The sequence below is a fragment of the Harpia harpyja genome, chromosome 4 (genome assembly GCF_026419915.1).
Source record: "Harpia harpyja isolate bHarHar1 chromosome 4, bHarHar1 primary haplotype, whole genome shotgun sequence".
NCBI classification, from domain to species: domain Eukaryota; kingdom Metazoa; phylum Chordata; class Aves; order Accipitriformes; family Accipitridae; genus Harpia; species Harpia harpyja.
In genome coordinates this window covers 52,095,938-52,123,491 of record NC_068943.1, presented here as the reverse complement: position 1 = coordinate 52,123,491, position 27,554 = coordinate 52,095,938, and the positions used below count along the sequence as shown (strand labels likewise).

Here is a 27,554-nt window from a genome sequence, read left to right as displayed (position 1 = left end):
TTGAATCAGTTTTCATATACCATGCATTTAGACACTTTTTTTTTTCATTTCTCTGTAGATAACTGCTAGTTGCACTTGACTTAGGCTGTCAGAGTCTTTTTCTAGTTATGGCATTAATAGCCAGTTTCAACGTGTGTTTAATGCAGTCCAATCTTTTTTTAAAGCCAGATAGGATTTGAGGTGAATTACAAAGTGATGTCTTACAAATAAAAACAAATACCAATTCTATCTTTCTACTTCTAAAGCAAAAGCTAAATTAAAATCCTAATGCTTCCTTTCTGTCCTGAGTTTTTAAAACATTTTTCCTTCTGCTAACAGTGTCTCAAATTGTTGGGAGTTTTGAGCCTTAATTTCACTTGCCTTTTTTTTTTTTTCCCTCTCTTCTACCTGGGCATGGCTGGTGACCTATAGTGTGCTGCTTGGCTGCTGGTAAAACAGGAAATGGGGTGAGTAATTTCTTTTGGCAACCCTCATACCCACCTCTATTAGAGAGTTCTCCAGATTTAGGGAGAGATACTCTTACTATAACTTTTTTCCAGTGTAGTAGAAATGAGAAACCACTTAATGCAGTGGACCTGCTGAGATGTTAAGAAAAAATTGTAACCAAGCAATTAAGGCTATATTTTTTGAAGTCAAGACAGTTGCTTTCATATACTGCTAACAGTTGTGGAATATGTAGGCTCACTTCCTATGTCCTTGGCCAAGATTTTAACTTACTTTGTACCTTTAAAACTAAGCATAAGGAAATTCAGAATTGGGATGTGCTGTCATTTTTTTTTTTTTAATTATTATTATTATTTTTTATTGTCCATAGCTCTTGCTTTCTGTCTGACAAGAACTCTTTTATGTAGACACCGTTTGTCTCTAAATGTTGAGCAGGCCAGAAGTTGATTTTATAGTCTTGTCCAGTTGTCCACTTTACTTGATGCTTACAGAGGATAAGATGGCAGCTGTTTTTTGTGGGGGTTTGTTTTTTTTTTTTGACCTGGTTTGACCTTATTTGGGGTTTCTTATCTCTTTTGCCTCATGGTGTGATTACAGCTAGCACGTGGTGTTTCAACTTGGAGGCTGTCTGTCCAACTGTACAGCTTGGAGTTAACTTAATGGTCCTGAGAGGTGCCATGATGCCATCTGTGAGCCAGAATCGTCTTGTACGTGGCAGACATAATGAAATACAGACCTCTGCATTTTGCCACCGTATCAGGTTTAGCTTACATTAATAGTAACTGAAAATTGTTAGTCAGATAATGGTGCAGAGTCAGTAGTGTAGCGAGAAAGATACTAGTGCAGTGGCTGCAAGTTAGTTTTGACTCTTCTTTTTTGTACCTCAGGGTTCTGAAATCAATTTAAATGCTTGATTCTTTGTTTTTTTAAACAAAGAATTTTTGTGCATCTCTCTTTCTCAGCTCTTCTCCAGGTAGGCTCTGGAAAGACTTTTGCAACTTTTGATCTACCATGAAGCTATGGCATGAGTTTCCTCAGTGCATGTTCTTTTACACAGAAAAAAAAAGAATCTATATTTAAATGTTAGTGAAAAAAAACCACTGGCAAATAGAAACAGGGCAAAACAAGATATGGCTTAGGGTGGAAGCTGTACAGGAGGCTCCTTAGCAAGTAGCACAGGTGCTGCCCTGCAGGATCTAGATACTCAGTTTACTTAAGCTGAACTATATGTTGATCTACTATCAGAAGGATCTTGCCTCCATCTGCGTGTACCTTCTGTCTTTGTTGCGTTAACGTAAGTGCTTATGCGACCACTGGGAGACCTGATCACCTCACTGAGGTGGCTGAAAAACAAAACTTATTTTTTGGTGGATTAGGGTTTGCTTTAAATGGGATCAATGGACTGGTATTACTTACCATGCTGTGTAGTGTCAGCGTGCAAGTGCTGGCAGGAATGCAAGGCCAGAGGCAGGGAGGGAGGAGGCAACATAGTCCTACCTGTGCTTGAGCTGACTGTAGCTCAAATACCTTTAGTTACTCCCTGCCAAATTCTTATGTGTTTATTGGGAAGCATCTTAATTGGAATCCTGGTCTGGCCTTAATGTTTCCTCAACACTTTGTTTGTTAATTCAATACAAAGATTCAGTGCTGTTATAGGAGGTCTTGGAACAGCCTTTCATTCTTTCATGCCATGGTCTGTATGCTTAGTACTTTTGTCCTTTTTCATTCATGCATTGCTTGTTTACCTGGCACTAGTTACTTAAGCTTGTCTTGAAATATTTTATGTCATGTATCTATCTTTGACAGACCCCTGTGCAAGTTATTATTTCTTTGTGATTCAGAAATCTGGGCCTTTCCTTGGCAAAGGATGACGTTGTTCAGCTGAAAGAAGCTTATAAGTGGATTATTCATCCCCAGTTGTCAGAGGAATTGGGTGTTCCTGCTGATGGAAAGGTGTCGTATAAATAAGAAAAAGCTTTTTTTCTCTCTGGTTTTTTTCCTTTTTTTATATGTATTTGTGTGTGTGTATACATATATTTATACACTTACATGTATGAGGGGAAAAAAAATATATATACTTTTTTTTCCCTCATTAAGAGATAAACAAGTTGCACTGCTCTTATATTTGCTGTAGGGGGAAGCAGGGGGGAAGCTCTTTTAGCTAGAGATCTCCAAGTCTCGATACTGAGGGGTCCAATCTTCATTTTTGTACACATAGATCATTGCATCTCCTGAAACCATTGTAGTGTTTTGCTAAATCTCTTGCTCTTGGGCTGCCATCCTCCTTTTATCACTAAGACTTTTTTGGTTTTCTCATTTTCCAGGATCTCTGTTTTCCAGAGGGTAAGGAATACTCACACACACGTTCCTTCTTTGCTCTCCTGTTACTGTCAACACTGTTACTGCTCTGTGAGATGAATTGTTCAGGTTGTTAGCATGTTAAATTCTATGGATAAAATATATTTCTGAAATATATGGAAAGAGGGAAAGACTGGTCCTTGTTCACATTAATGAATGGTAGAGATAGGCATGTTTGAACCTGTAATACCTGTAAGTAGGCAATAGAAATGTTTTTTCAAACCCCGTTTTCAACTTCCAGATTCTGACTAACATTCTTAAAATGTTTCTGAATTACATTGACTGAACATGACATTCAGATGTTGCCAAATTCAGAAACACCATCATCTTGAATGTAAAATTTCTGCAAACACGGCAAAAATTCCTGCTGAGGACAAGGCAGTCTGCAGTTTTTACTTGTCATCAGCCGTAGGACTGACCCCAGGACTAGACTCTCTTAGTCTTTACGTTGATTTGTCAGCTTCCATAATAATTACAGATTGTCTTTTCCCAGGAGTGCTAATCAAAAGCATACCTTTTTTCTTAGTGAAGAAAGAAACTCTCAGTTACCCTGAAGATGATCCAAGAAGAAACAAACTTCTTAGATACCAAGTTAGCAAAAGCTCTACAACACTTAGGCACTGAGCCACTCCAGACATTATTGTACCATAAAAGTTACTTGTCTAGTGCTTTTTATCTACAAGGCACTTGAATATTAGCCAATCTTTTCAATAGCCCTCTTGAGGTATTCTGGTATCTGAATAACAGAAGTAATGAGTGTTGTTTGCCCAAGGCCAAAGAGGGAATTGGGGGTAGAACTGAGATTACACTAGAGTTTCTGGTCTAGCTGTCAATCCTCTAGGACATGTTGCCTTTCTTTGCCCCAAGGCCATCCAGTCATTGCAAACGAAGCCCCTGACAAAATTTTACAGTGGTGACTACTACAGGGTTTTTATCTTTATTCCACGCTGTGCGCTGCTCTCCCAGAAGGTTTGTGAAGTTTAGTGACCGTAATAGGCTTTGAGCATACACTGTCTCTGACTCAGTTCCCCCTGTGCAAAATGGGGCCGGTATCTATGATGTGTAGGTCACTTATGTTTTTGAAGTGCACTCAGATAATCTTAGGTTACTTCAGAAATGCAAATGCTATTATGGCACACGTTTTAATGTCTTTAGATGATGTTGTAGAATAACTGGGTTACTTTCTCTTTTGTCTACCTCTTTACTGTTTTCCTAATACTACAATAAGGATGCTTGAGAATATCTTCCCTGTTTGTTTAAAAAACTATTACCTTCTTCTTCCTTTTTTTTTTTAATTAGAGTTTGTTTGAAGTTAGCGTGGTCTTTGCTCACCCAGAAACAGACAAGGAGTGCCATTTCCTGTAAGTTTCTATATAAATAACAAAAGATCTTTATCTAAATATTGCGCAACATTGTTGGTTTGGATTTGTTACAGATGAGAATATGCAGTGTTTATAAACTAGAATGGGGCCTGCATCTAAACTTCCTTATATTCAGATAGAGTTGCAGAGCTTAAAGTTACACCATCTCTGGTTAATTCTGTGCTTTAAAGCCAATAAACAAAATCATCCAGAATTTTTATTTGAACTGGATGGAGAACATTCAGATAAGTTGTTCAATTTCAGCCCTTTTCAAAGTCATTACCCTCTTCAATATAGCTGTATCATTTTAAAAAATAAATTCAAACGACATAGTTGCAGGTGGGGGAATCTTCTGAGGTCATGCCTCGGTTTTCCTGCTCTTATGGGAGACATGGATGGGAGGGAAGACTTTTAAGTGAGTTAATCCAACTTTGCTGGTTGTTTAAACCAAACAGAAGTTCCCCGGCCACTACACATAGTTTTTGGCCTGGCCCAGTAGGGCATCTGCTATACATAAAGAAACAAAATAATTCTGTGAATTTAGCTGCCATTTAATCTGATTTCTCAAAATCTAGCTGTAGTATATTCTGGATAATTAGGTTCATTCTTCCTGTTTGCTGATGCTTCCTGGAAGACTTCAGTTTCACTCAGTTTCATCACTTGTGCTCCTACTGCAAGTTAAATCTTAGCACAGAAAGAGGCTTGGCATAGACTTCGCTTTTGCATGGTGAATTCATCTCTTGAGACTAGAGATTTCCTTTGCAGTCTTTATATATTTCCCTGATTTTACCCCTTCTTGCAATTTGTGATCTTTGTTTGAATGTCGAATCTGCCACCTTTTTGGTTTTCAACAGCTGCATCTTTCATTTGTCTTGGGGTGGGGGATGAGGGAACACATGCTTGGTGACAGACCAGGTATTAGTAAGAATTGACTACCAGTGTTTGCTGAACATCTTTCCAGCTTCTTCAAGACTGGGCAAAAGGGGGAGAAAGTAGTAGGGCCAAACTACAATTCTAAATAATGGTACCTGCAATCCTGTAAAAACGCAAGTGTTTCTGGATCCTGCACCCTTTTGTTCTTATTTATTTAATTTTACTTGGTCAGTTCTTGTTTTCTGCAGTGCTCTTCCTTCCTCTGAAACCTCTCAGCTCTTATTTTAAGCTCATCCTTCCATCTTTTTTGTGTCATTTCAAAAACTTTGATGTTGAGCATGTTATGGTGCCAATGTCAGCACTCCAAGTGGAATAGTTGTAGAAGTGAAAGCCGTAAAGAAGTTCCATTCCACATTCCAACTACTCAGGTTTATTCCATGTGACCTGACAATATCCCTTTTTTTGCCTTTTCTTTGTAGCATAATTAAATAGCAATTAAGGTTTTAGACACTTTTCTGACAGCATATTACCTAGTTTAATTACATAGTAGTTTCTCAGGTGTCAAGGCATTCTGCATATGTGAATGGCTGGCTCTGGGCATATTCTGAGGCAATGGTTTGGTTTTGGTGTAAATACGGTAAATTTGGCAATTGTTACAGCTTTAGTAATGACAGTCATGTTTTTTGTGGAAGCCAGGTAGGACCTTGTCTCAACCTGGAGAAGTCCTCCAAGTATGCTTTTGGGTGGGATTTCCAAGTGTGGCATCTGCAATTTCTCATCTCTCAAGCTTGTTCTTACACAATTATGTGTAGGTAGGTGTGCTAAAATGACCCTTGGTTTGACATGGAAGATTGAATTGGCTTTTGTTAGTTTATATTTGGAGATTTATATTTAAAGGTAAGGTGATACTGAAATCTGGAAGAGGGAACTTGTGATGCTTTGTGTCACAAACTGGCCAGGCAAGTTGCATGTATAGAAACAGCAAGAGGTCAGACCTGCTTCCTTATAGTCTAAAGTAGTTAAAGAGGTGTTGAAAAGCACCAGCAAGAAATGATAAATTGTGTTGTAGGCTAGAAATCATTTCTAACTGCATACATAGAAATCCACTAATAGGAACAGCAACTTCCTCTACAGTACTCAGAAAAAGTGTTTCACTGACTCGGCTTTCACTTTCGTGAAACGACCAGTAGTTTCCTTTTGAAGAGGCAAAGCACAAATGGTATTGAACACCTGGGGTTACTTTTTCTGTAGTAAATTGAATTTTCCTATCCAGAAGCAGCGATTTGAATATCTAGTTTGTAGTGTGCATTGTCTTAGAACAGCAAGTATAGATTTCAAGATGTCAGCAAATCTTGCACAGAACTTAAACATTAATCATGACCTTTATTGAGAAGGATTAGAAAGGACTGAAAGCTAAACTTCGTGTGTGCTTTTCCATCCTATCTCAAAGCTGAGACACATTTGTGTTAATCAGAGCAAAAGAGGCTTACACACCTTTGTCCATAATTTCTCTCTAGCTCAAGCAATGCACACCTTCTGCCATTTGTGGTTCAGGATAAACTTAATTTTAAAATCTGCTCTGTGCTAAGCTGTGGAAGTGAGATACTGGACGTGTGAGATACTGGACGTGTGAGATACTGGACATGCGAGATCCAAAGATCGTGTACATACTATGTTTATAAGTCTTTCTGTCTGTTTATTTCTTTTTCTGTAAGAGTAGCAGCTAATTTTCATTTCTGTATTTAGAGCCACAGCCTGTCCAGACTGTTTCAAACCAGCAAAGAACAAACAGGTAGGATCTCATCATTGCTGTATTTCTTTTCTGACAATCAGAATTTCACAGCAGTACGTACAACGAAGAACTTATCTGGGTATTCAGTCAGTGTTTAATGTCTGGTTTTCCTTCATCAGAATTCTCATTAGTTTTGAATTGTCTGAAAATAAAGTTGTCTCCTTTATTCATTTAACGTTTCTCTGCTTAGGAAAACTAAAAGCTTGGTGCTTTTCTTGAGGTCATTCATTTTCCAGACTGTCTAAAGGATGTAATTTTAGGAATGTTCTTTGTAAATATCTCCCTTAAGATCTAGGAATTTGATTGTCAGGCATTAAAAGTAGCATAAAAGATGATCCTCAAGCTCTCTGTGGGTGAAACAGTTCAGATAAGTCACATGGTGAAGATGAGACTCCGCAGCCAAAAGAGAAATGATCACACTGCAGTTTTCATGTCCTCTGATGTGAATGAAAGACATGATACATGCAGGATGGTTTTATGCTGTCTGTCTCGGAGGAGGGGAGGAAAGAAAAGGGACCTTGCCACTTGTTGCAGACCCTGAGCAGGCACATGATCATTGATGGAAAAGGGGACATGGAAGAATAAAAAAACAGTTGGAGAGAAACTGATATAAGTAGGACAGTTGGTGTGATCAGAGGGAGAATAAGTAACTTCTATCAGAAGCCTATGTAAGGCCTTTTATTCTTTCTGGTGAAGAGTCTGCCGACATTTGGCAGAGACAGTCTGACCCAGGAATTCTGCCTACTCTACTCCACCTGACCAATAAATGGAAGACATTTTTTAGAAGGATTGTATTGTTATAACTCGGTGCTTGCTGTATTGCTTTCCTTTAAAGGGGGGAAATCCTACTTACGGAGCTAAATCAGCAGGGCCTGGCTCTTAAAACCACACAGGCAACAAGATGTAGGGGAATCTAGAAGAAAAAATACTGACTCTGAAGAGCGTCAGCAGTTCATCCTTATAAAGAAGCTGTGCTTGAAGCTAGCTTCAAGGGCCGTATTAATCAGAGAAGTAGTACAAAAACTGGGTTCTGAGTGAAAATTTCTGTATCATCTGCTGTAGATAGTTATTTAAACCTGCTGCTAGTTTAAGGGTTTTCTAGTTCATCTGTTCTACAAGGAAGGGCAGTGCTATTATCTCTAATTTATGTTTAGAAGGAGAAATAGCAGCTTTCCTGAAGGCATCCAGGAACTCTGTAGTAGAGCAAAGACTTGAATTGTCCCAAACAGTGACCCAGTATTTTTCAGGTTTTTTCCAAATCCCCAATCCAGTTTGCAAAAAAGACTAAACTGGAAATTCAGCAGCTGACCATCAAGACAATCAGGGGCCTGCAGCACATGCCCTTGGAGGAGAGGCTGAGGAACCTGGACTTCTTCAGCTTGGAGAAGAGAGGGCTTTTGGGAGGACCTAACTGAATCTCCCCCTAGTACCAACAGAGAGATTATTGAGAACAGGGAGCCAGGCTGTTCGTCACAGTGCATGGTGGAAGGATGAGAGACCGTGGAAATAAGTTGAAATGAGAGGTTTGGAATAGATAAGAGAAAAAACTTCTTAACATGAGGACAGTTGGACAGTGGAACAGGCTATGCAGGGAGGGTGTGCAGGCTCCATCCTTGGAGGATTTCAGGACCTGACTGGATAAAACTCTGGGCAGTATTGTTTGATCTGATAGCTGACCATGCTTTGATTAGGAGGTTCATTTAGAGACCTTCTACTGTCCTCAGCCTTCCTGAAGTAGGATTCCACCTCACCTGTTACAACACTTGTTTCTCCTGTTCTAGGAACCTAAATTCTGTGTATTCTGCCTTAGCCTCACTTGAGTTATCAAAAGCAGCACCTGGCTATGCATGGCAGCTGTGGCTCCTGCCTGTACTATTATTACTACTTTTACTATCAGTTCACCCTTGTGAACTGATGCAGCTTGGGAGTCTGAAGTTGCTTGCCTTCCACAGTTCAGGAACTGCCAAGCCCTACCATTCAGGGCCTGCCCTTCTGAGTATGAATGAACTTTTGAACTTTATAAACAGATACCTACTCAACAGTCTTATTATCAGAAGAACTAGCTGCCTACTGTCACTGAGATAAAACCTGGGGCTTAGGTATACTTAACTCTTGAAAATGGGGAAGCTGGTTTAGGTTTCTCTTCATGGATTTAGGATTCAGTTTTTAATCTATTTTGCAAATTTGGACCTGAGCTCCCAAGCACTACTTTTTTTGTTCTTGCTTTTGCACACTTTTGTATATCATCTGAAATAAGATAGTTTCCAGAGATATGCTTAACATGTCTTTCAGCTAGCCAAAGTGCAGGCTTAGCAATTGGATATTCTAAGGAGTTGGAGTAGGTTTATTTGGAAGCATGACAGTAACTTTAGACCTGCTGAAAGTCAGTGGCACTTGTTATTTTTTTCTGTGTAAAAACAGAGTGAGGAAACGTATACTACTGTTTGTATGTGTCTTCTAGAAACAAAGGGGCAAATCTTGGTTCTACGACTAAATAACTGTAATGTTCCAATCTGTAAGCTGTATTAATTGTATTGCTTTCATGTTGTGAGTAAAGTTACTTGAATAGATTTTGGCAAAATTACCCGTTGCTCTTTGTTGGTCTATTAAAGTTAGGGTTAAGATCACAGTGAGTTCTTGCTGATATAGAGTTGCTTTTAGGTATAAGAAAACACAAAACACAAGTGAAAAAACTATATTGTGAGAAGTGTACGATATGTATGTTTTAGGTTTTGTTTTCTTCCTTAGGTATATCCTCTCTTAGTTCTTGACTCATTTTTCTATTTCACTGTGCAGTCTGTTTTCACTAGAATGGCAGTTATAAAAGCCCTAGAGAAGATAAAAGAAGAGGATTTTCTCAAGTAAGTATATACTGAAACTAGTTCTTAGTATTGTGCTTTTGTATAGAATTAGGATGGGGAGGAAAATATTAGGTGGGTTAAGTAGTGATAAGATGTCTATAAAAGAACTTTTAGTTGTTTAAATTCTGCTAGTTTACTGGTTAAAATGTGTTCTGTTTTCTATTCTTCTGGTAATAGAAAGTCATTCCAAATCTTTTAATTAAGAGGTAATCTTAAAATGCTTGAGTTAAGCCACAGAGGATTGAAAACTGGACATGACACAAATGATGCTCTTTTTTCCATTACTAAAAATGCTTCACTGGTTGATTATCTCAGGAGCAGCACAGAGGAGAAACTGTGGGTCACAGAGCTGCAGTTCTGCTCTGTGCTTTCAGCAGTACATCACTGCAGATCTCGGGGCTGGCATGGGATTTAGAACAGTTAGAAGTGAAAACAGTTTGTTGTAGTATTGTCAATCATTTACATTCAAAAATCTTTATGTACATCCCCAAAACCACAGAAGAAATTTGGAAATCATGGAACTTCCTTCTGTATTTTGAACCTTAGACTTTGAAAGGCAAGCTTCTTTTTACAAGAAAGACTTTTTCCTGTATTTCCAAAATGTTAGGAGTTGACTTTTAAGAAAACACCAAGTGCTGTAATATGGTAAAAATCACAGGCAGTGGGAAGACATCAACAGACACTTTCTCTGTAGTTCACTGTGCTTAATTGCACTAAATCTTCGCAGCTTTTTTCTTTGATTCCTCGCAAAGATTTAGTGATAGATCCTGGAGATAGTTTTCATGCAGGGTTTAGTTTCATTATTGCTATAGCTATAGTATGGTACATCTTATTAGCACACTTTGGAGTGTTATACTTCGATAATATTTGATGACAGATTGACAAAATTATTTGCAATGCGGTGTTCTTGGTTTGCTTAATGTTTATCAATTTCTTGGTGTTCCAGCTTTTGTGAATACTGAGTTTATGCTGTAGCTGTGTTTTGTGTAACTGAAGTCGTCATCTTTCATGCCATTATTGCTATGGTAATGCTCCATCATGTTCTGGTATTACTAGCATTTTTTAATCTTTTTTTATACAGGCATTTTCCATGTCCCCCAAGTTCACCAAAGAACCTCTGTGTTGCTCTGGAAATTCAGTGCAATAATGGTGCAGTTTTTGTGGCTGGTAAAGTGATCCATTTATTTGCTGCTGTGTTGTCTTAAACATAACTTTATAATACTGCCACGAGACCAAGAAGATTCTTGCTATTTGTTGATTCCTGTAATTAAGTATATATAAAAGGAGCAAAGAAACAAATCTAGCTCTATCCAAGAGTGGACTTGTTTGAAAGGGGAAGAAATCATACTTGCCTTTGCTGAAGACATGATTTTGTCAAAACTTAGAAATTACAGATCAACATGCTAAAATCAAAACTGTTTGCCTGCTCTTACATTGTGAATTTAAACTTGGAGATAGTGTGTGGTGGAATATGGTTGAAAAGAAGTTGGAGCTGCAGACAGTGGTATCAGGGCCAAGGTAGGGTTCCCATGGTAGGAGCTGCAGGAGAGGAGCATGTCACTTTGGCTGCTCCCAGTCTGTGCACACCTCCCTCCTGGATATTTAGGAAGATCCTGCTTTTCCTTGCCATTGTTTTTCTTTTGCTTTGAGAGATGGAAGAGTTCTGTCTTCTAAAGACAGCACGGGGTGATGTGAAGACTTAAAACAACTTTCTTTGTGCCTCTGCTCGTTAAGGGGGCTTATCCAGAAGCAGTTTATGAAACAAAGAATTTTGCGCTGTTGTCAAAGCTTGCTCTCTCCTTCAGAAAGCCTTTATCCCTGCAAATCTTGCAGTTGTAATATGTCCCCTCATAATAAGCACGTGGTTTGGGAAAGGCACTTCTCCACTAAATAAGCTCCTGGCAATGCTGTTCACTTGCTTGGATTTTGATTTGGATTCAGACGTTTTCACCGTCTGGATTTATCTGCATATTATTCCACCCAAAACTGCCAATCTTAATGGGATTAATAAAGGTTAAATTTTGCAAAGCTTAGCTCTTTCCAGTTACCCACCTCCAAACCAAGATAGCATCTGAAATAAGTGGGTGAGACGGGTAATGCAACAACACTTGGTGTCCCTGAGTTGAGACAATTCAACTTTTTTATCACCTGCCTGCAAGAGTATCTACCCTTCTCACAGTCCTGTGTATAAACAACCGTTTATCTAAACATATGCAAACAGATTATTAAAAAAAACCCAAACCTGCAATTTAAATCCAGCATACTATGTTTAAAAGGATGGTACAAATCCTGAATAAAGGAAAATGTAAAATGAAAAGAAAAATGCAAAAGTGAATGTTGATGTTCTATACATACCTGTTTCTTACTTTTAATTACTGATTAGACAGTTAGATATACATTTTCATGAATCCAAGATATCCAGTGTCTTTTAGCCTTTTCCAAACACGCAGTTCTATTTTAGATTGCTTTGTTGGATGGTTTTATCAGAATTCATCTGTATGGAGAGAGAGAAGGAGACAGAGGGTTGGCTTTCTGCATGTGATTTAATACTGGTTTTGTGATTTATAGTTTATACCTTGCTCCAACCAAAAAAAAAAAAACCAACCAAAAAAACCCAAACCAAAACAAAAAACCCCAGGCAGGATGTTGTCTTTAATTTTTTAAGAATTAAATCCAGAATAGAATTTATTGAGTACAGTGCAGTTATTTTGCTACTATTAAATGAGACGGGATCTTAATTTGTAAGCACAGTTTCAGAGTTGGTATTGCCCTCCTGACCTTATCTTTGGTGTTTAGTGATCAATTCCCCCCCAACTTTTTTTTAAGGGTTCAGGAGAAGCTGTCAAACTAAGAAACACCTTCTGTTTTTTTTAACCCACTCTTGTTCAGATCAAAAGCTAAAACTATTAGAATGGGGAGTTGAGAGAAAAAAAATATTATTTTCCTTTTGCCATTTTGTGGAAAGAGAATTTAGCAGTGTGAAGCTGCCTTCTGAATGATTAGTCATAGAACTTTCATTATTTGCCCCAGTGAAACAGTATTAGTCAGTTTCCCCATTTGTTTGTGTGGGTTTTTCTGCAGATCAAAATGCAAGAAGGAAACATTGTTAGAAATAGGAAAATATGATACTGAAAACCAAAAAAATTGAGATGACAGAGGCACAGTATAATATGCATAGCTACTTTGAACTCTTTTTTAATTTTCTATATGCAAGGTTTCAGATTTAAACTTGTTTGTGCAGGGGGGTTACTCATTGTTCTGTATGAATGAGTTCCTTGTTTTATGCATATTTTCACTTCTTATAAAGCCTGTCAATAAGAAAGCTCATTTTGGTCATCCATGTCAGACTTGTTCTTTGGTTATAGCAGTCCTTGTGTCACGGGAGATGGCATGCTAGCATGACATAACAGACTATGACTGGAATCAGTCAGAGGATGGCAGTCTCTTTACATGGCAACTTTTAAGGGTTCCTGAAATTCATACTAGTTTATTGAGACATTTTGCTTGCATGGTTTTCCTTGTAATGAGCTAAAGCATTTTAGTTTGGGTTTCTTTTGTTAAACATTCAGACAATGGCAGAACTTGGATTGAAACCTGAATTACTTGATACAGGAGGGTGTGGGAGCTTCTTTACTTGGGACACATAAGCATTCGTGGACAGGCATATGTGTTGCACTAGTTTGGTGTATGGGAGGCTGGTTCAAGAGTGTGCTCTGATTAAAAAAAAAAAAATTTCCCATTCAGAATTAAGTTGTCTCAGGCTGGGCACTTGAACCTCTGGGTTTTATTCCCAGTTGCGTCAGGCTGTATACAGTTTTGTTTCTATGCTTATACCTGAAGGTATGACTGCAGCAATAGGCTCTCCAAGTCTACCTTTAAGCTGGCCATCTTGGATACTGAAACTCTTGTAGGTGCAGCAGCACACGTTTCATACTGTTGCCGTAAAACAAGTTTAAGCCTGTAAATTTATTTTCACAAGACTCCAATGAAGGTTAAATGTGTTGTGCTGTGCAATACTGGAGCTTTTCGTCCATTGCTTTAGAATGATTACAGGTAACATAGTTGTTTTTTACAGGAAGATACAACAAATATTCAAGGAATTTACCTCAGACTCCTTGGATTATTGATGGGGAGCGGAAGCTGGAATCTTCAGTGGAAGAACTGATTTCAGAGCATCTAATGGCAGAATTCAAAGCAGATAGTAAGTATCAAGGAGATCTTTTACCATATATATTTTTCATCATTACTAGAATATTTTTTCTTAGTAGCTACCCACTTAATACAAGAGTGTAATGGAAAAAAACCTGTTTCTTTATCCCTGTCTTATCCTTCCAAGTCAAAGCTTGTAAACTTTTTTAGCTATGATCTGTGAGTAATTAGATGACTGTTTTGTTTTATGCAGTGTCTTTTATCGTACTAAAATATCTTCTCAGTTGATCTGATTATGCAAATATTATGGTTTTATGTGGTAGTATTTTTGCCTAGCCATACTTCTTAACGGTTGGTAATGCATAAAATGACTTGTAACGAGAAGGTTTTTGCTACCAGCGTTCCATAATATCTGCCTAGCCTTTGACGCCTTCATGTTTCTTACCTTGATTAATTTATTTTCTTCAGTGCATAAAGTTCCACAAGCTAAATGCTTATCCATGGATTATCCAGATGAAATAATCACTGCCCATCATTTGTCATCTACTAGACATGGAATTAGAGACAAAGAAAGCCCAAGAAAAAATTGCATTAAATATTAGTTTGGACAAAACAGCTACTTTCCCCTCCTCTCCTTCTTCCTCCCAGTGCATATGTTAGTCTGAACACTAGGAAAATCCTCAAACCATGTCTTTAGGCCAGGTACTATGTAACAGCTGATTTCAGCTTGCAGAATTACCACAGGTGGCTACCAAAAGTGCATGTGCAGTAATGTTGAGAAGAGATATAAACAAATAGAAAGACCATTGCCAGTAGGTCAAGGGAGGTGATCCTTGCCTTTTATTCAGCACTGGGGAGACACATCTGGAGTACTGGGTCCAGTTCTGGGCTCCCTAGTACAAGAAAGACGTGGACATACCGAAGCAAGTCCAGCAAAGGGCTGTGAGGATGATTAAGGGTCTGGAGCATTCCCAAGTAAGAAAATTCTGGCAGTGTGACCAACATACACCTTCATGACCATGGAGGAGTTTTCTCACGGTTATATGGTTGCCATAATATGACCAGAGAAATGAGAGATAATAAAAACTGAGGTAATCTTTATGCACTCTGTATGTTCCCTGTGGAGGAAAAAATTTTGAAACCATCAGGTTTTCCAAGACCCTTTGGAATAGAGCTGCAAAGTTACCTGTAGTGCAGGGTTTGGTCCCCCATTCCTCCTTCAGGCAAAGCTTAAAGGTGGGAGGGGTATGAGGAAGGAAACTAAATACCCAACAGTACATTTTTGTAGCTTGAACAGTGGAAAAAAACCAAATACACAGAGGTTACTTTTCAGTTTGGACATGAATTTTCTTCCTCTTTTGTCCAGATGTGTGTGACTAGCAGAAATTTCTCTGGTATCTTTGGAAACCATTGGGTGTGTTTAGGATAAAACGTTGTGTTTTGGAGGAAGACAGCTCAGTTTGTTTTTATTCATAAACTTGAACTATCTGGATAAGAAATGAACAAAATTAATTAGTAAGTGGAATTCCTTCAGGATGGTACTGCTTTTTTTTTGGACGTTTTCAGGGTTATAGCAGTGTCAATCAGGCCAACAAGTGCTCTTCAAGAAACTTGTGAATCTGATGCAATAAACAATAACTATCCCAGATTTATTCAAATACAGTGCAGGCTTCATTTTATAAAGATAGCTCTTTGAAGTACATTTGCAAGCAAGTTTAGAAAGAAAATATTTCACCTTTTAAAAGCTGTAGAGAGTATTAAACATGTCAAATAAAATCTCACCTGCCTTGTTCAAATCTGTTGTAGGCTTTAATTTTTCTTCCTCTGGAAGAGAAGATGTGGATGTGAGAACACTAGGCAATGGTAAGGCTTGGAACATCCCTTGTGAAACACAGAAACAAAAAAAATGGTTAACCAAAGCTACCCTAATAGATCTTGCTGAATGCTAAGTGCACAAGTGTGTGACTAGGCATGCTTCAAAATTTTATCTCGGAAACATTTTAGAATTTATGTATTTATTCCCAAAGACCCAACATTTTCATAAAACCAACTGAAAGAGGGGCCCTTTTTCAGTGTCCTTGGCTGCACAGGTGCATGGAAAAACATAGCTTGTTAGGAGTATTTTATTTTATTCACTTCCTATTTTTAAGCCATTTATGTCAGACTGATTCCTATCTTGTCTTCTGTTGAGTCCTTCTACTTTGCCTCACTGTCACTGGGGAGCGGCGAAGCCTTATTTTCTTTTTGAATTTGGGCCCTTCATAAAGGTCAGTTGCTTTCCAATATGCTGAAGCTACTATAGCCAAAGGAGGAGGGGAAAGAAAAAGTAAAAATTAACAATGATGTGTTTCAGTTGCCGTCTGATTTGTAGCGTAGTTCTTGGCATTGCTTATACTGGGGATCATCCCTGGCCCTGAGCACAGAAAGTGCAGCTATTGCAACAGATGTTTAGCTGAGGGAGCGGGATTTAACATCATCTTGCACCTGGGCATTGCTGTAGGTGACAGAAAATAAGCTAATTAACTTTTTTCCTTATTTTATTTTTTAATTAGCACAGACTTGTACAAGATGTCTTCTGGGAAGTCGTAATTTGCACTTATTGCTGATACTGGGGTTTAGTAGCCAAAAAAAGTCCCTTGTTTCTTTCCTTCCATCTGATGCTACATCCCTAAACCTGCAAGTCCTATCCCTGTTTTCATAACAGCAGACAATCTTCACACCTTCCAACCTTACTGCATAAATTCAAATGTTAATTTAGAACAACATGTTTTTATGTTTTATGACTGTGCATGTTGCCAGGAAGGCCCTTTGCAATTGAGCTTGTGAATCCTCGTAGAATACATTTTACTGCTGAGGAAATGAAGGGACTTCAGCAGGTAAATCATTTGCACCTCATGGAACGCATAAAGCTGTGTTTCTTCTCTAACTGAGCAGTTTTACTAACTGATTCTTTTTTAAATATCACAGACAATTAATAACTCCTCAGACAAAATACAGGTTCGAGATTTACAGCTTGTCACCAGGTCAGTATTTATTGTCACTGGCAAGGGATTTCAAAGTGATGCTTTGGGATTTTTGCAAGCATTCTTGCTCACAGCATTACATAATTATGCTTTTGTTATGTGAGTAATTAATTTCTTTTGTTTAGAGAGGCAATTGGTCGTATGAAGGAAGGTGAAGAGGAAAAGACAAAGACCTATAGTGCCTTAATATGGACAGATAAAGCAATACAGAAAGAAGATATTGCATTTCTAGATGATATCAAGGTATCTGTAGCTCTTTTTGCTAATTTGTATAGTACCTGTCCTGGTGCCGTAGGGGAGAGTTTATATACATGCAGCCATGGACATATCTCTTTCTCTGTGGTTGGGTTTTTTTGATCAGGGTTCCTCTTGCTATAGGGACTTTCATACCTCCCTTCCCCCTTTTCACCCTTCCTTACTTCGTCATTGTCATGCTAGCAGTATAGCTGGCTGTTAGCCAAGACAACAAATTCTTGGTTGTAATGTCAACCTTCCAGTAGACCAAATAATAAAAAGTAGTGAATGGGAGAGGAGGAAATCTGGCACCCACACCCCTTTATTTACTTTAGCTAGTGTTTTGTGTAAGTGAAAGGAGTGGAGAAGGTCTTCTGTTCTGCAAGCTCTAAAGCCATTCTTCCACAGCTGCAGCAATTAGGATTTTGAAATGTCTGTGGAAAATAATGCAAAGGGCCTTATGAAGTGCTCAACGTAAGAAGCACGCTGTGTTAATGAGAACTTTCTCCAAGTGTTGGTCAAGGAGATACTGCTGATGGAGAAGTGTGTTCAGTTTTTGTTGTGTTGTACTATTTCCTGTGGGCCTCAGCCATGAAACCATTCTCAGAGTGAGTGCTTGAGCCATTACAGTTCAGGGAGACAACTGTTGTGAAGCTTTTTTTTAGCATGCCCACTCCCTGAAAAGTTGCCTTCCAAACTGCTGCATCTCATTTGGGAAAGGGGGTGGGGAATGAACTTTTAAAAAGACTGTTACGAGATCTAATCTCATTTTGGTTTTTTTTCCCCTCACTTTTATTTCTAGGGGGTTGGCTGTAGTTTAGACAAAGCATTTTGTGGGTGGGATTTTTTTTTTCTTGTTTTTGATTGCCCTGAGGCTTTTAGTGAGCCTGTCAATCCTGGAGTCATTCCAGCAAAGGACTATGGAGAATTCAAGGTTATTCCTCTGTATTTGTGATTCCATTAGTTTGTGTTCATATGAGGCCTTTTCATTTAGCCTTTGAGGTGGCTGTCCTTTTTTCCTTTGATAAACATGGAAAAAATTAGTCTTGCCTCAAGAAGATTACTCAACTACCATAATACAATATAAAAAAGATGTGATTGGTTAACAATACATATGACTCTTACAACATGTGCAGTATGTTGCACATTTCCTTCCTCATTTATTTTGTTACCTCTTGTAACAGGAATTAAAACTTGACCAGAAGACACCTCTCCGGGTTCTTCACAGAAGGCCTCTAGCTGTAAGATGTCGGATTATTCACACCATGAAATCTGAGTACATAGACGAGCATCATTTTCGCCTGCATATGAAGACCCAAGCGGGAACGTATCCTTAGATGCCGTTACACAATGCATTTATGAAACAGCTTGCTGATTAGAGTAATTCGGGTAATGGGAAGTTCCCTGCTTTTATTGCTGGGGTGTTTCTAAAACCCTGCTCTTCAGCAGTCATATGTTGCTGCATAATGTTTGCTTTTATGTCAGAATTTTATATTCAGGCTTTCATTCAAAAATGCTACGTGTGTGTGTGTATTTTTGCGATGACCACTCTGATAGTTTTAAAGTATGTGATAGTTATAAAAATGTACTGGTTAAAGATACACTTAAGCCTTTTCTAATTTAACTTTTCACCTTGGAAAATAAGCTTTTCCACGATATTTAGTGCACTGCAATGCATACTGTAGATTGCTGCTACTTACAAGTTAACAGTTTTGTCATAAAGTTACCACTCACTTTGGAATAAAACAGGAAATACAGGTCAACAGTGCATTTTTTGGCATTGGAGTCAGAAGCCAAAAATTAAGAAGTCTTTTAAAGATGGATATAGGCTTAACAGGATGTTCACTGCAAATTGGCTTAAGAGTAGAAAAAGACACTATTTTTGCTTTGAGATTTTTCACCATACTCTTTTCTTTTCCTTTTGATGTCTTTGCAGTAAAATGCACGTTTCCTTAGCCGGTATTTCTAGCTACATTAAAGAATTTGTGCATGGAGACTTTGGAAGAACAAAGCCCAATATTGGCTCTCTACTGAACAGAACTGCTGACATTCTGGAGTTGGATGTAGAAGTAAGTTGTTTGCTATTTATCTTTCCTGGAAATTAGTAACGTAGTTGCATTTGTGAGATCCTTTCAGTGGAATTGCTCTAACTGAATCAACATTCCTTAACACAGTTAATAGAAAAATTGATGTTAATGCAAAAATAGTGGTTTGTACCATGCTGCCACATGTGACAGGCTTCCTCTGCTGAATTCATGTTGGGGAGGGATGGGAGGACATGCCATGAATTGATGACACTTACTTATTATTAGCACCCAGTGGAACAGAGCTTAGCAATGTTACATGTACCACATCACTTCTTTTCAAAACTGGGTTGGATGAAAAATTGGAGAGATTTGACTTCCTCTTTCAATGCTGGTTCAAACATAGCAAGAAATTGTATCTGTTCACTTGCTGGAGTCAGATGAAAAAAACCAAAATTTGTTTTGGTTAAAAGAATGTATGTAGAGATACGGATTTAATATTTAACCTAGTGGTTTGGCAAGGTTTATTTAAAACATGGGTTTTCATTTCAAGTAGCCAATGATTAGCATGCTTGTTCTCATGTATTTCTGGAAAGCTGCCCACGTGTTACATTTTGCAGAACTGCCTCGCAGTTTTTTGCGTTATCTTTTGTAGGATAATACAGAAAGACAGCTGCAGAGGGCACTTCAGTTACTTCTGAAAACAGGAACACCTGACTTGGGGCTCAGGCTGATAAGCATCACTCTTACGGATAGGTGTCACTACAGTTATTGGACATAACTATGAAAGATGCCATGGGACTTGAAAATGATTAGTCATCTTGCTAATAATGCATTTAAGCTCAGCCTAAGAGCCTAATCCTTTGACAAAGTTGTAGATTAGGCAAGGAGTAGGTATGATTAATGTAGGCAGTCTTGAAGCCAAGGCGTTTAACATGCTGTGTGGCAATCCCTGTGTTGTGATTGCAAATGGTGATACTACAGTAGCGTAGGGTGTGCTGCTTTTGGAAGAGGGTGAGCAACAAGTTTATGCCCAAAGGGAATCGGAGATGGCCTCAGGGAGGCCGGGGAAGAAAGACGTAATCCAGGTTGTAGTAATTACAACATTTGCTTCTGATAAAGTGCCAGGCACATTCTGTCCCTTTTGACTAACAGTCAGGATTACTGTTAATGATGTTGCCTAGATAATTCATGTGCATAATGCTTGACAGCTTATTCTTTTAGTCTAGTTTTCCTTACTCAGGAGGCAGATTTGGGGACAGGTGATGGTTTTCTACTTGATCCTTGCCTGCACTGCCCAATACCTGAATATTTCTGTGGCATCAATCAACAGGTTATTTGTTTTCACATCATAACAGCCCATCTGTAGGATGGGTAGAAGATGGAGATGGTTCACGTTTCTAATTAACAGTTCTGGACTCTGTAAATACAACCCAACATCAAATGATGCTGGGAACTAGTAGTACAAGGAGTTGTGATTCTGCTTTATGAAGAAAGCCCAGCTCCCAGAAGGCTCTCTCCAGATACACATGGAGCCACTAGAACAAGGTGGCTGTTTCATGTCACTGTCCCCTGCTTGTCTTGTCCTCATCTCTTATTTTAGTGTCCTTTATTTACTGTTTCTTTTCACTATTAGCCTATAGCTGACAAGCAGAGAGTTCTGATACCAAGTCTCTTTATATATGTAAAATACCCAGTCTGCTGATTTTGCCTCCCCCCGCCGCTCTTCTGGTCTCTTCTAGTCTGTTGATGTTGACTGGCCTCCAACCCTGGATAATTAACTTTTCAAGCTGGGACGAGGAAGAAGCAGCAACTCTGTCAGCAGCTGGTAACTGAACACTGTACAGTATTACAGCTTGGTTGCAAACTATTTCTGTTGAACATTTGGATCATGTTGATCTGCCAAAGGATGCTGTTACTTTGAATCAACTTTAAACACTCTGGAACAGGTAGTGTTCATTCAATCTCTAGCCTTATTTCAATTTCTTCTGTGCATGAAAAGATTTTGGTAAGCTAGTGTATCAATAAAAAGTTTTTTTAAAAAAACAATTAAGAAAAAGATAAATGGTGTAACATCTGCAAATGGCGTACTGAGCAAGTACATCAACTATACCTTCTGCAGTAGTTTAAAATGTTTTAATTAAAAATAACCCTCCCTCAAGCCAGGGTTTTTTAACTCTCTTTATATTGAATGCTGCAGCTTTCTTGTCTGGATGCAGGTAGCACTGAGTTACCCGAAACCCAGTCCTAACTTTTTTCCTGAGCATTATTCATGCAGGAGTATTTCCCAAAGTCAGGGAGACTCTGAAACCAGTAGGATAGTGTCTGGAACGAGGCAGCACTCCACTCTCTGCTGACTGCTTTTTGGTCAGTGTCAGTTTTAGAGATGGGCAAATTTGTCTCCCAGACAAAGTACTTCTCAAAAGGAAAAACAGCTTTCAGATGAAAACTTTGCACTTAAAACCAAGTTTTTCTCATTTAAAAACATCAGCGATGCTTCCTAGAAACAACAGTTGAGGTATTTGAGGCCTCAACAGCTCTCTGGCCTGGTTACAGTCCTCTTCAGGCGTAGGACTTCCCCAGTTGAGTCACCATATATAAAAAGATTGGGAACTCCTGGCAGCGATGCATGATGGAACTCTAAAGAAAAATAGGAATACCAAGAACCTCAAAGTGCAGGCAAATATAAAAACATACCGAAGAATTTTGGTATAGAGAGACCAAGACAGAGATAAAGAGCTTTGGTTTAGTAGCATAATACATTTTTTTCTAGTGCCTAGCCTTGGATGGATGCCTGGAAGAGCTGAACATTGCCTAGAAACTTGCCTGGAATAGGGAAGACTAGAGTTTTTCTCTGTGCTTGTGTGATTTTTAAATGTTTCATACAAAGTACCACCTACATCTTCAGGAAAAGCCACTTCTATGCCTGTATCGTGTTAATCCATTAGGAAGATGCTTGTGCTTACCTGAAGTACAGAAGAGTGTTAAACTATCAACAAGAAATTACGGTTTGGAATTGAAGGGCTCCTCATTAATTAACATTTGAGAAATAAAGAGGGTAATATTAGCCGAGACAAACCACTGTTTGGGGACAGGCAGGATTACTGGGATGTCTTACCTTCAATTCAGTGGTCCAGGATCTCATAATAGGACAGCTGTATGATAACTTCAGCTGAAGGTTCAAAAAGGCATTAATAAATACATTTTTCAAGGAGGTCTTAGAAACTGATGTTGAAAAATTAGTCTAATTATTATACACTCTGCCTGTGCTGGGCTGTCAAAACTTGTGTCTCATCATTTGTTTTCCCAATCCACTGTAGCATAAGTATGGTAGTAGTTCAGAAGCTCCTGTTTTTCTAACACAAAAATAATAGGAACATGAGTCAGACAGCACTATTTTTTTGTTTTTCATCTTAAAGCTGTTATGAGCAACAGATTCCAGGAGTAGTTGTCTCAGATAGATAATAAGCTGTACCCAGAAAGGAAGTATTGTGAATGATGGAAAACTTAAGAAACTGAATTCAGAAAACAAACAAAAGAGAATATCAGTCTCATATCTATGTGATTTCTTGAAACTCAAAGTGAGCTAAAATATGATTTATAAATTCCATAAACTACAGGGGAAAAAAATGTAAACAAGACTGCACTATGGGCACAACAGACATGAGAAGAGCTGTTCCAAGGGGGAAATAGAGCTCACAAGGCAGAAGCCGAAAGGGCTCCTGCTCCTGCTGTAGTGCAAGGACACTCGAAACACTGCCATCCGCAGCAATTTCTGCACATTACTGTACGTTATCGTGGTGACAGTGGAGAACATGTTAAGAATCAAAGTGTAGAAAAACAAGGCTATAAAGATTACACTAAATGTGTGGAGTCTAATCTCTTCTCCATGCAATGTAGAGAGGTCTGCCAAAAATTCCCAAACAGCTTATTTTTATGATAAATGTGAAGTACCCAAATGAGGGAAAAAAAAGCTGATGATGCAAGTTATCGCTACAGCTCTTTAGATAGTTATTGTTCAGTGATCATGTGAAAATATGAAAATGAGAGATGTAATCTGTTTTTTTGAACTTTGTTTAAAGTCTGCAATTTCTAATACAAAGTAAACACTTTGAACTATCATAATCTGTAATGAATATTGCAGCAATAATATTAACGTTGTACTTTGGCCTTCATCTTATTTTTAAAAGTAAAATACCTACTTGTGAGTACTCAGATAGGATGTTTTGTGAGAATTAAGATTTAATCTTGTTCATTAGGCATGTGTGAAAGAGGGAGGCATTTTCTAGCACATTACATGAAAAATACTAAAAAATGAGGCCTGGTGATCTTAGCACCATCCTTCTCTGCACTGGAAGGACTCAAAATAAAGCCGTTGTGTTTCTCCAAACAATTGGTCACCTATAATGCTCCCCCCCGCCGCTACATTTTTTGCATCAGCTTAGCTGACCCTGGAGAAAGCTGTACCAGTAGCACGGCTCTAGCTGAGCATGAAAGCATCTGTCCCCTCTGCCTAACAGGTCAATTGCTCTGCCACAAAAAATTGCTGTGTGCAGATGAACCCTTACTGCACACATTGCGTTAGGTTTTGTAGTAGCCAACAGTAACTGTGAACAGAAAGTACTCTAAAAAGCCCCAAGATAAGCGACCCATAACTTACCTTGTCCCATTTCTCTGGCTTTCCTACGGTGAGGGATGTCATGAGTCTGAGAGGGTTGCAGAAGCTGAGTACTTAGTATAACCAGTTTTTTAATTACCAAACCAACTTGTTTACAAAGGAAAACAGAACTTTGAAAATATTTAATTATACAGTAAAAACAAACTGTACTATAAAGAGCTTTCTATGAAGTAAAATGTTTACATTTAATATACTTAAAATTGAGAACTTCAAAAAAAAAAAAGAAAATAAACAACACATTTCAAGCTTTCTTTGTATTTCTTTGGTCTTTCTATTACTTAAGACTGCAGAGGAGCTATGCAAAAGTGAGGAAAAACTGCTTTAAAATGTGGTGAGTCAATTCCTTGCATTGTATACCTGGAGCCAGGGGAAGCAGTTTTCCAAACTTCATATATTCTACACGTTGTCTAAGGAGCGTATTCTGTCAAACCTGTGTAATTGGTGTAATGCATTACAGCAGCAGCACCTTATTGCTTTGAATGCAATGAATTACTGCAGTTAAGGAGTCATTCCTTTCCTATAAACCACAGTGGCTTTTTAGAGTTCCTTTTTGCTTCGTGTACAACTATACGTCTGAAGTGGCTTTTTTGATTTGGGGTTGTGTTTTTTGTTTTTTATGTATCAGTGTGCTTTTTTTATTGCTTCTTTCCATGGCGCAGTTTAATGTTACCAAACAGTAACAATTAGAATCCTAAGCCTTATCTGCCATACAAAACAGCTGCATAACTTAAGAAATACTCATATATTTCTTGCTGTGTTGCTTCTTAAAAAATAATAATAAAATAGCAAAGCCCTATAATGCAGAGTAGAGTGTCTTACCTAGCCAGTTACATCCACGCGAGTTGTCACTGAACATCTCGCAACTCAGGCTAAGAATGAAGACTGGGAATCAAGTGGAAGGGAAGAAGTTCTGGTTTCTGATACAGAGTATAGAGGAGTGTTTTTAATTAGTACTGACTGAAATGGCCTTAAGTTGTTAATAGAGTGCATCTAGATGAGGCTGCACTAAGACTGCCTCTGGCTTTGCCCCAGAGCTTTCTTGTGAGGGGGTGGTGGGGAGGCAGGATCTGAGCCGCCTTTTAAGCAGTCACTTGCATAGCAGGAAACTGCCAGGATACCTGAGGAAAGAATAGGTAGGTGCTTCGGCTCAACATATTTCTGCAGTTCAAAGTAACATACATGTCACAGCTACACACACACACACACACACACACAAAAACTTCCAGAGAAATAACAGCGTGCTCCATTCCTAAAGCAACAGGGGTTTGTCATTTAAAATAGTGCACTTTGGATGAAGTGCAGAGAAGTCCTTACTTTCTGTTCATTCTTTTGTGCAGTGATTCATTTACAACAGAGCTGGACTATTTAAAAACTCAAACCTTCCGGTCTTTTAAAATATATCTAACAATGACATAGTCATTAAAAAAATTTTAGAGTAAATTTGCCTTCAAAGCAAATGGAGTGTGGTGAAAATGTGAAAAATCAATGCATGATCTGTTTTAGGATAAGAGTTATTTTATGCAAAAGAGGGTAAGAAACCTAAACCTTTCAAGTAAGTTGAGTAAAACTTTAACATTGTTAGGTGAGTCTGAACTAGAGTGCCCACGTGCAGGTTTTTTTCCCAATTTCTGTCCTATCAAAATTTAAATTTAATTTCCATTGCAAAACTGGTTATTTTTCAAACGATTTTAACCCTGTGAAGTATTTGACATTTTAACTCTTCTGAAGATGCCAGCTTTTACAGTCCCCAAAGGTAAGAAAGATTTAAGTGTTAACAGTTCCCTTTTCCAACAGCGTAAAAATATGCATACAAGGTACTTTTAAGGTACAGAACCCCAAACCCTACTCCCACCTCTCTTCTTTATGGGCACCAGTCTTTGGGCTGTAATAGATAACCTCAAGTTATATCATGAAACCTGCGTAGTAACATTCTGAAAGAGAAAGCAGGGATTCCAGAAGGGTAAGTTACTCCTCTTCACACAGCTAGCCATCTGAAAAGGTCTACGTACCTGCTTCCAGCCCAACACTGCTGGCTCAATGGTTATAGCTTTGTAATATGTTATCAAATTGGAAAGACTGATAAAGCTCATCAGTGTGGACACCGTCGGTGTCATAGTACTGGTTATCTGCAATGCTATTCTGATGGTTTGGGATTGGGTTGGTGGATAGTCTTGATTCGCTTAAAACTTCTTGGTCTATAAAACTGTAAACTGCTGGATCAGCTAAGTTAGACTGCGAATTAAAAGGCGTGCTGCCTGGGGCTGCTACAGGCGGGCAAGCTGGAGGCACCTGATGGAGCTGCTGCCTGTGATTGCTTGCATTTAACACTGGGTTATACTTTTCAAAGTTTATACTAGTGCAGTTCATGTCGTCGGTCTCCATGTTGACGATGCTGGCTGTGGAGACGCTGGCAGGGTGAGCCTGGTGCACGACGCTGTTACTAGAAACACTCTGCATGTCTGCAGTTGACACCGCCACTGCTCCCATCCCATTTGTGCTGCTGAAATTCCGGTAGAAGCCTGAATCCTTCTCATCAGGCCAGTTCAGGGAGCTGTCGTGGAAAGCTGGGAGAGAGCTGCTGCCCTGAGCAGCAGGCTGAGGCACATCTGCCGCAAAGCTGTTCTGTGGGTGCGCGTTGAGCAGGCTGCCGGCTGAAGAGGGGGTGCCGTACAGCTGCTGCCAGCACGAGGAGAGCGTGTCTTGCTTCCCTGGCCCCACCTGCGCAGGCGGATGGGGAATCTGGTTGCAGACAGGGTAGATCTGACTAGTGTTGGCCAGGGTTCCTAGCCCCGGCATCATCACTGCAGACGAAAACATGTTTGGTTCTATGGAAAGGAAAGACGTGACTGCATTTTAATGCCATTTTTTGTATTTTTTAAAATCACAAATGGTAAAAAGCAAGGCAAAACCAGTGCTATCTTAGTGAGATTATATGTGCATTTGCACTTTCACACTTGCTTAACTGCTCTCCAGGGTGGACCCCAGATTTCTGGACAGCAGCAAGACAGCTATCCACCTCACCCCTCTATGGCAAATGCTGAAGGTGACAGCTACATTTAAGTAAAGAACTGATGGTTTTAGTTTGTATAGTCAAAAGTACCAGTATCTTACAGGAAGAAACCTTCAGAGAATATTAGAATTTCAAGCAAAGAGGAGGGAAGAGGGAAGGCCAGCAACTGAGTGGATGTTTGAAGGGCTGCGTATCTGAACACAGAGAAGATCGGTAGTTATCTAACTTAAGGCTGAAAGCTAGCAATGCTTCAAGGTGAAGAAGGTGCAGCCCCCTCCTGTGCAAAGGGGAAGTTGCAGCAGGGCTGAGGCTTTGAGAAGAATCTGGAGGAGGGAGAGTAAGGGACAGGTACTACTGCTGCCTTGGGAACTTCAGTGCTCCCCTGAAAAAGCTCCAGCCCTTCCCCACAGCAGTCGGACACCGTTTCAAACCACTGTTGGACTGCAAGCAAAAACCTACCTTTCTTGATGAGCTTCCCTTCAGGAGTGACAGCGGGGAATGGAGCTACTTTGGGCCTCTCTGTCGCATTTGACCCTGCGATGGAAGAAAGCATGAGCCTACACTGCCTGTTGGCTTTTATATAAAATAGCTCCATCTAAATGTAAGTTCACTCCAACAAGAAAAAGACAAATATTTTCCTTACCACAGTCCTGTATGAGCTTTTGCCAAGCCAACGTTGACCTTTGCCTTTTTGCTTTGTTGCCATATGGATCTACAAAGAAAGGAGAGGAAGGGAAAAGTGTTACG

At 39.0% G+C, this 27,554-nt stretch overlaps 2 protein-coding genes and 1 long non-coding RNA gene across 10 annotated transcripts in view; 1 reads left to right on the top strand and 2 right to left on the bottom strand.

The window, feature by feature from the left end:
- Positions 1 to 24,042, top strand: part of PUS10 (pseudouridine synthase 10) — a 35,926-nt gene extending 11,884 nt beyond the window's left edge. For 3 of the 6 annotated variants that reach the window (XM_052784009.1, XM_052784011.1, XM_052784010.1), the window contains exons 5-18: positions 412 to 446; positions 2,286 to 2,397; positions 4,102 to 4,163; positions 6,783 to 6,828; positions 9,625 to 9,689; positions 10,771 to 10,856; positions 13,765 to 13,890; positions 15,645 to 15,701; positions 16,638 to 16,714; positions 16,806 to 16,861; positions 16,987 to 17,104; positions 18,280 to 18,422; positions 19,065 to 19,164; positions 20,862 to 21,150. In XM_052784009.1, coding sequence (XP_052639969.1) covers positions 412 to 446; positions 2,286 to 2,397; positions 4,102 to 4,163; positions 6,783 to 6,828; positions 9,625 to 9,689; positions 10,771 to 10,856; positions 13,765 to 13,890; positions 15,645 to 15,701; positions 16,638 to 16,714; positions 16,806 to 16,861; positions 16,987 to 17,104; positions 18,280 to 18,422; positions 19,065 to 19,164; positions 20,862 to 20,900 — 1,122 coding nt within the window. In that variant the 3' untranslated portion in view covers positions 20,901 to 21,150. Of the gene's footprint in view, positions 1 to 411; positions 447 to 2,285; positions 2,398 to 4,101; positions 4,164 to 6,782; positions 6,829 to 9,624; positions 9,690 to 10,770; positions 10,857 to 13,764; positions 13,891 to 15,644; positions 15,702 to 16,637; positions 16,715 to 16,805; positions 16,862 to 16,986; positions 17,105 to 18,279; positions 18,423 to 19,064; positions 19,165 to 20,861; positions 21,151 to 21,892 lie in introns of those variants that run through there. The other 3 variants (XR_008234711.1, XM_052784012.1, XM_052784013.1) reach the window with 3 other exon arrangements.
- LOC128140385 (uncharacterized) lies at positions 11,614 to 15,720 on the bottom strand. 2 transcript variants are annotated; one of them, XR_008234713.1, is made up of 3 exons: positions 15,621 to 15,720; positions 13,795 to 13,865; positions 11,614 to 12,183 (listed from the first exon to the last, which is right to left on the bottom strand). It is a non-coding gene; the product is annotated as an uncharacterized LOC128140385 (long non-coding RNA). The 2 variants fall into 2 exon arrangements; XR_008234712.1 differs by lacking the exon at positions 15,621 to 15,720 and adding an exon at positions 14,284 to 14,670.
- Positions 24,043 to 24,616: 574 nt separating the features above from the next.
- The window catches only part of REL (REL proto-oncogene, NF-kB subunit), a 37,986-nt gene continuing 35,048 nt past the window's right edge, over positions 24,617 to 27,554 (bottom strand). For both annotated transcript variants that reach the window (XM_052784007.1, XM_052784008.1), the window contains exons 8-10: positions 27,451 to 27,519; positions 27,267 to 27,341; positions 24,617 to 26,622 (exon numbers count right to left, since the gene is read on the bottom strand). In XM_052784007.1, the coding sequence (XP_052639967.1) occupies positions 25,832 to 26,622; positions 27,267 to 27,341; positions 27,451 to 27,519 (935 nt within the window). In that variant the 3' untranslated portion in view covers positions 24,617 to 25,831. The remainder of the gene's footprint in view (positions 26,623 to 27,266; positions 27,342 to 27,450; positions 27,520 to 27,554) is intronic.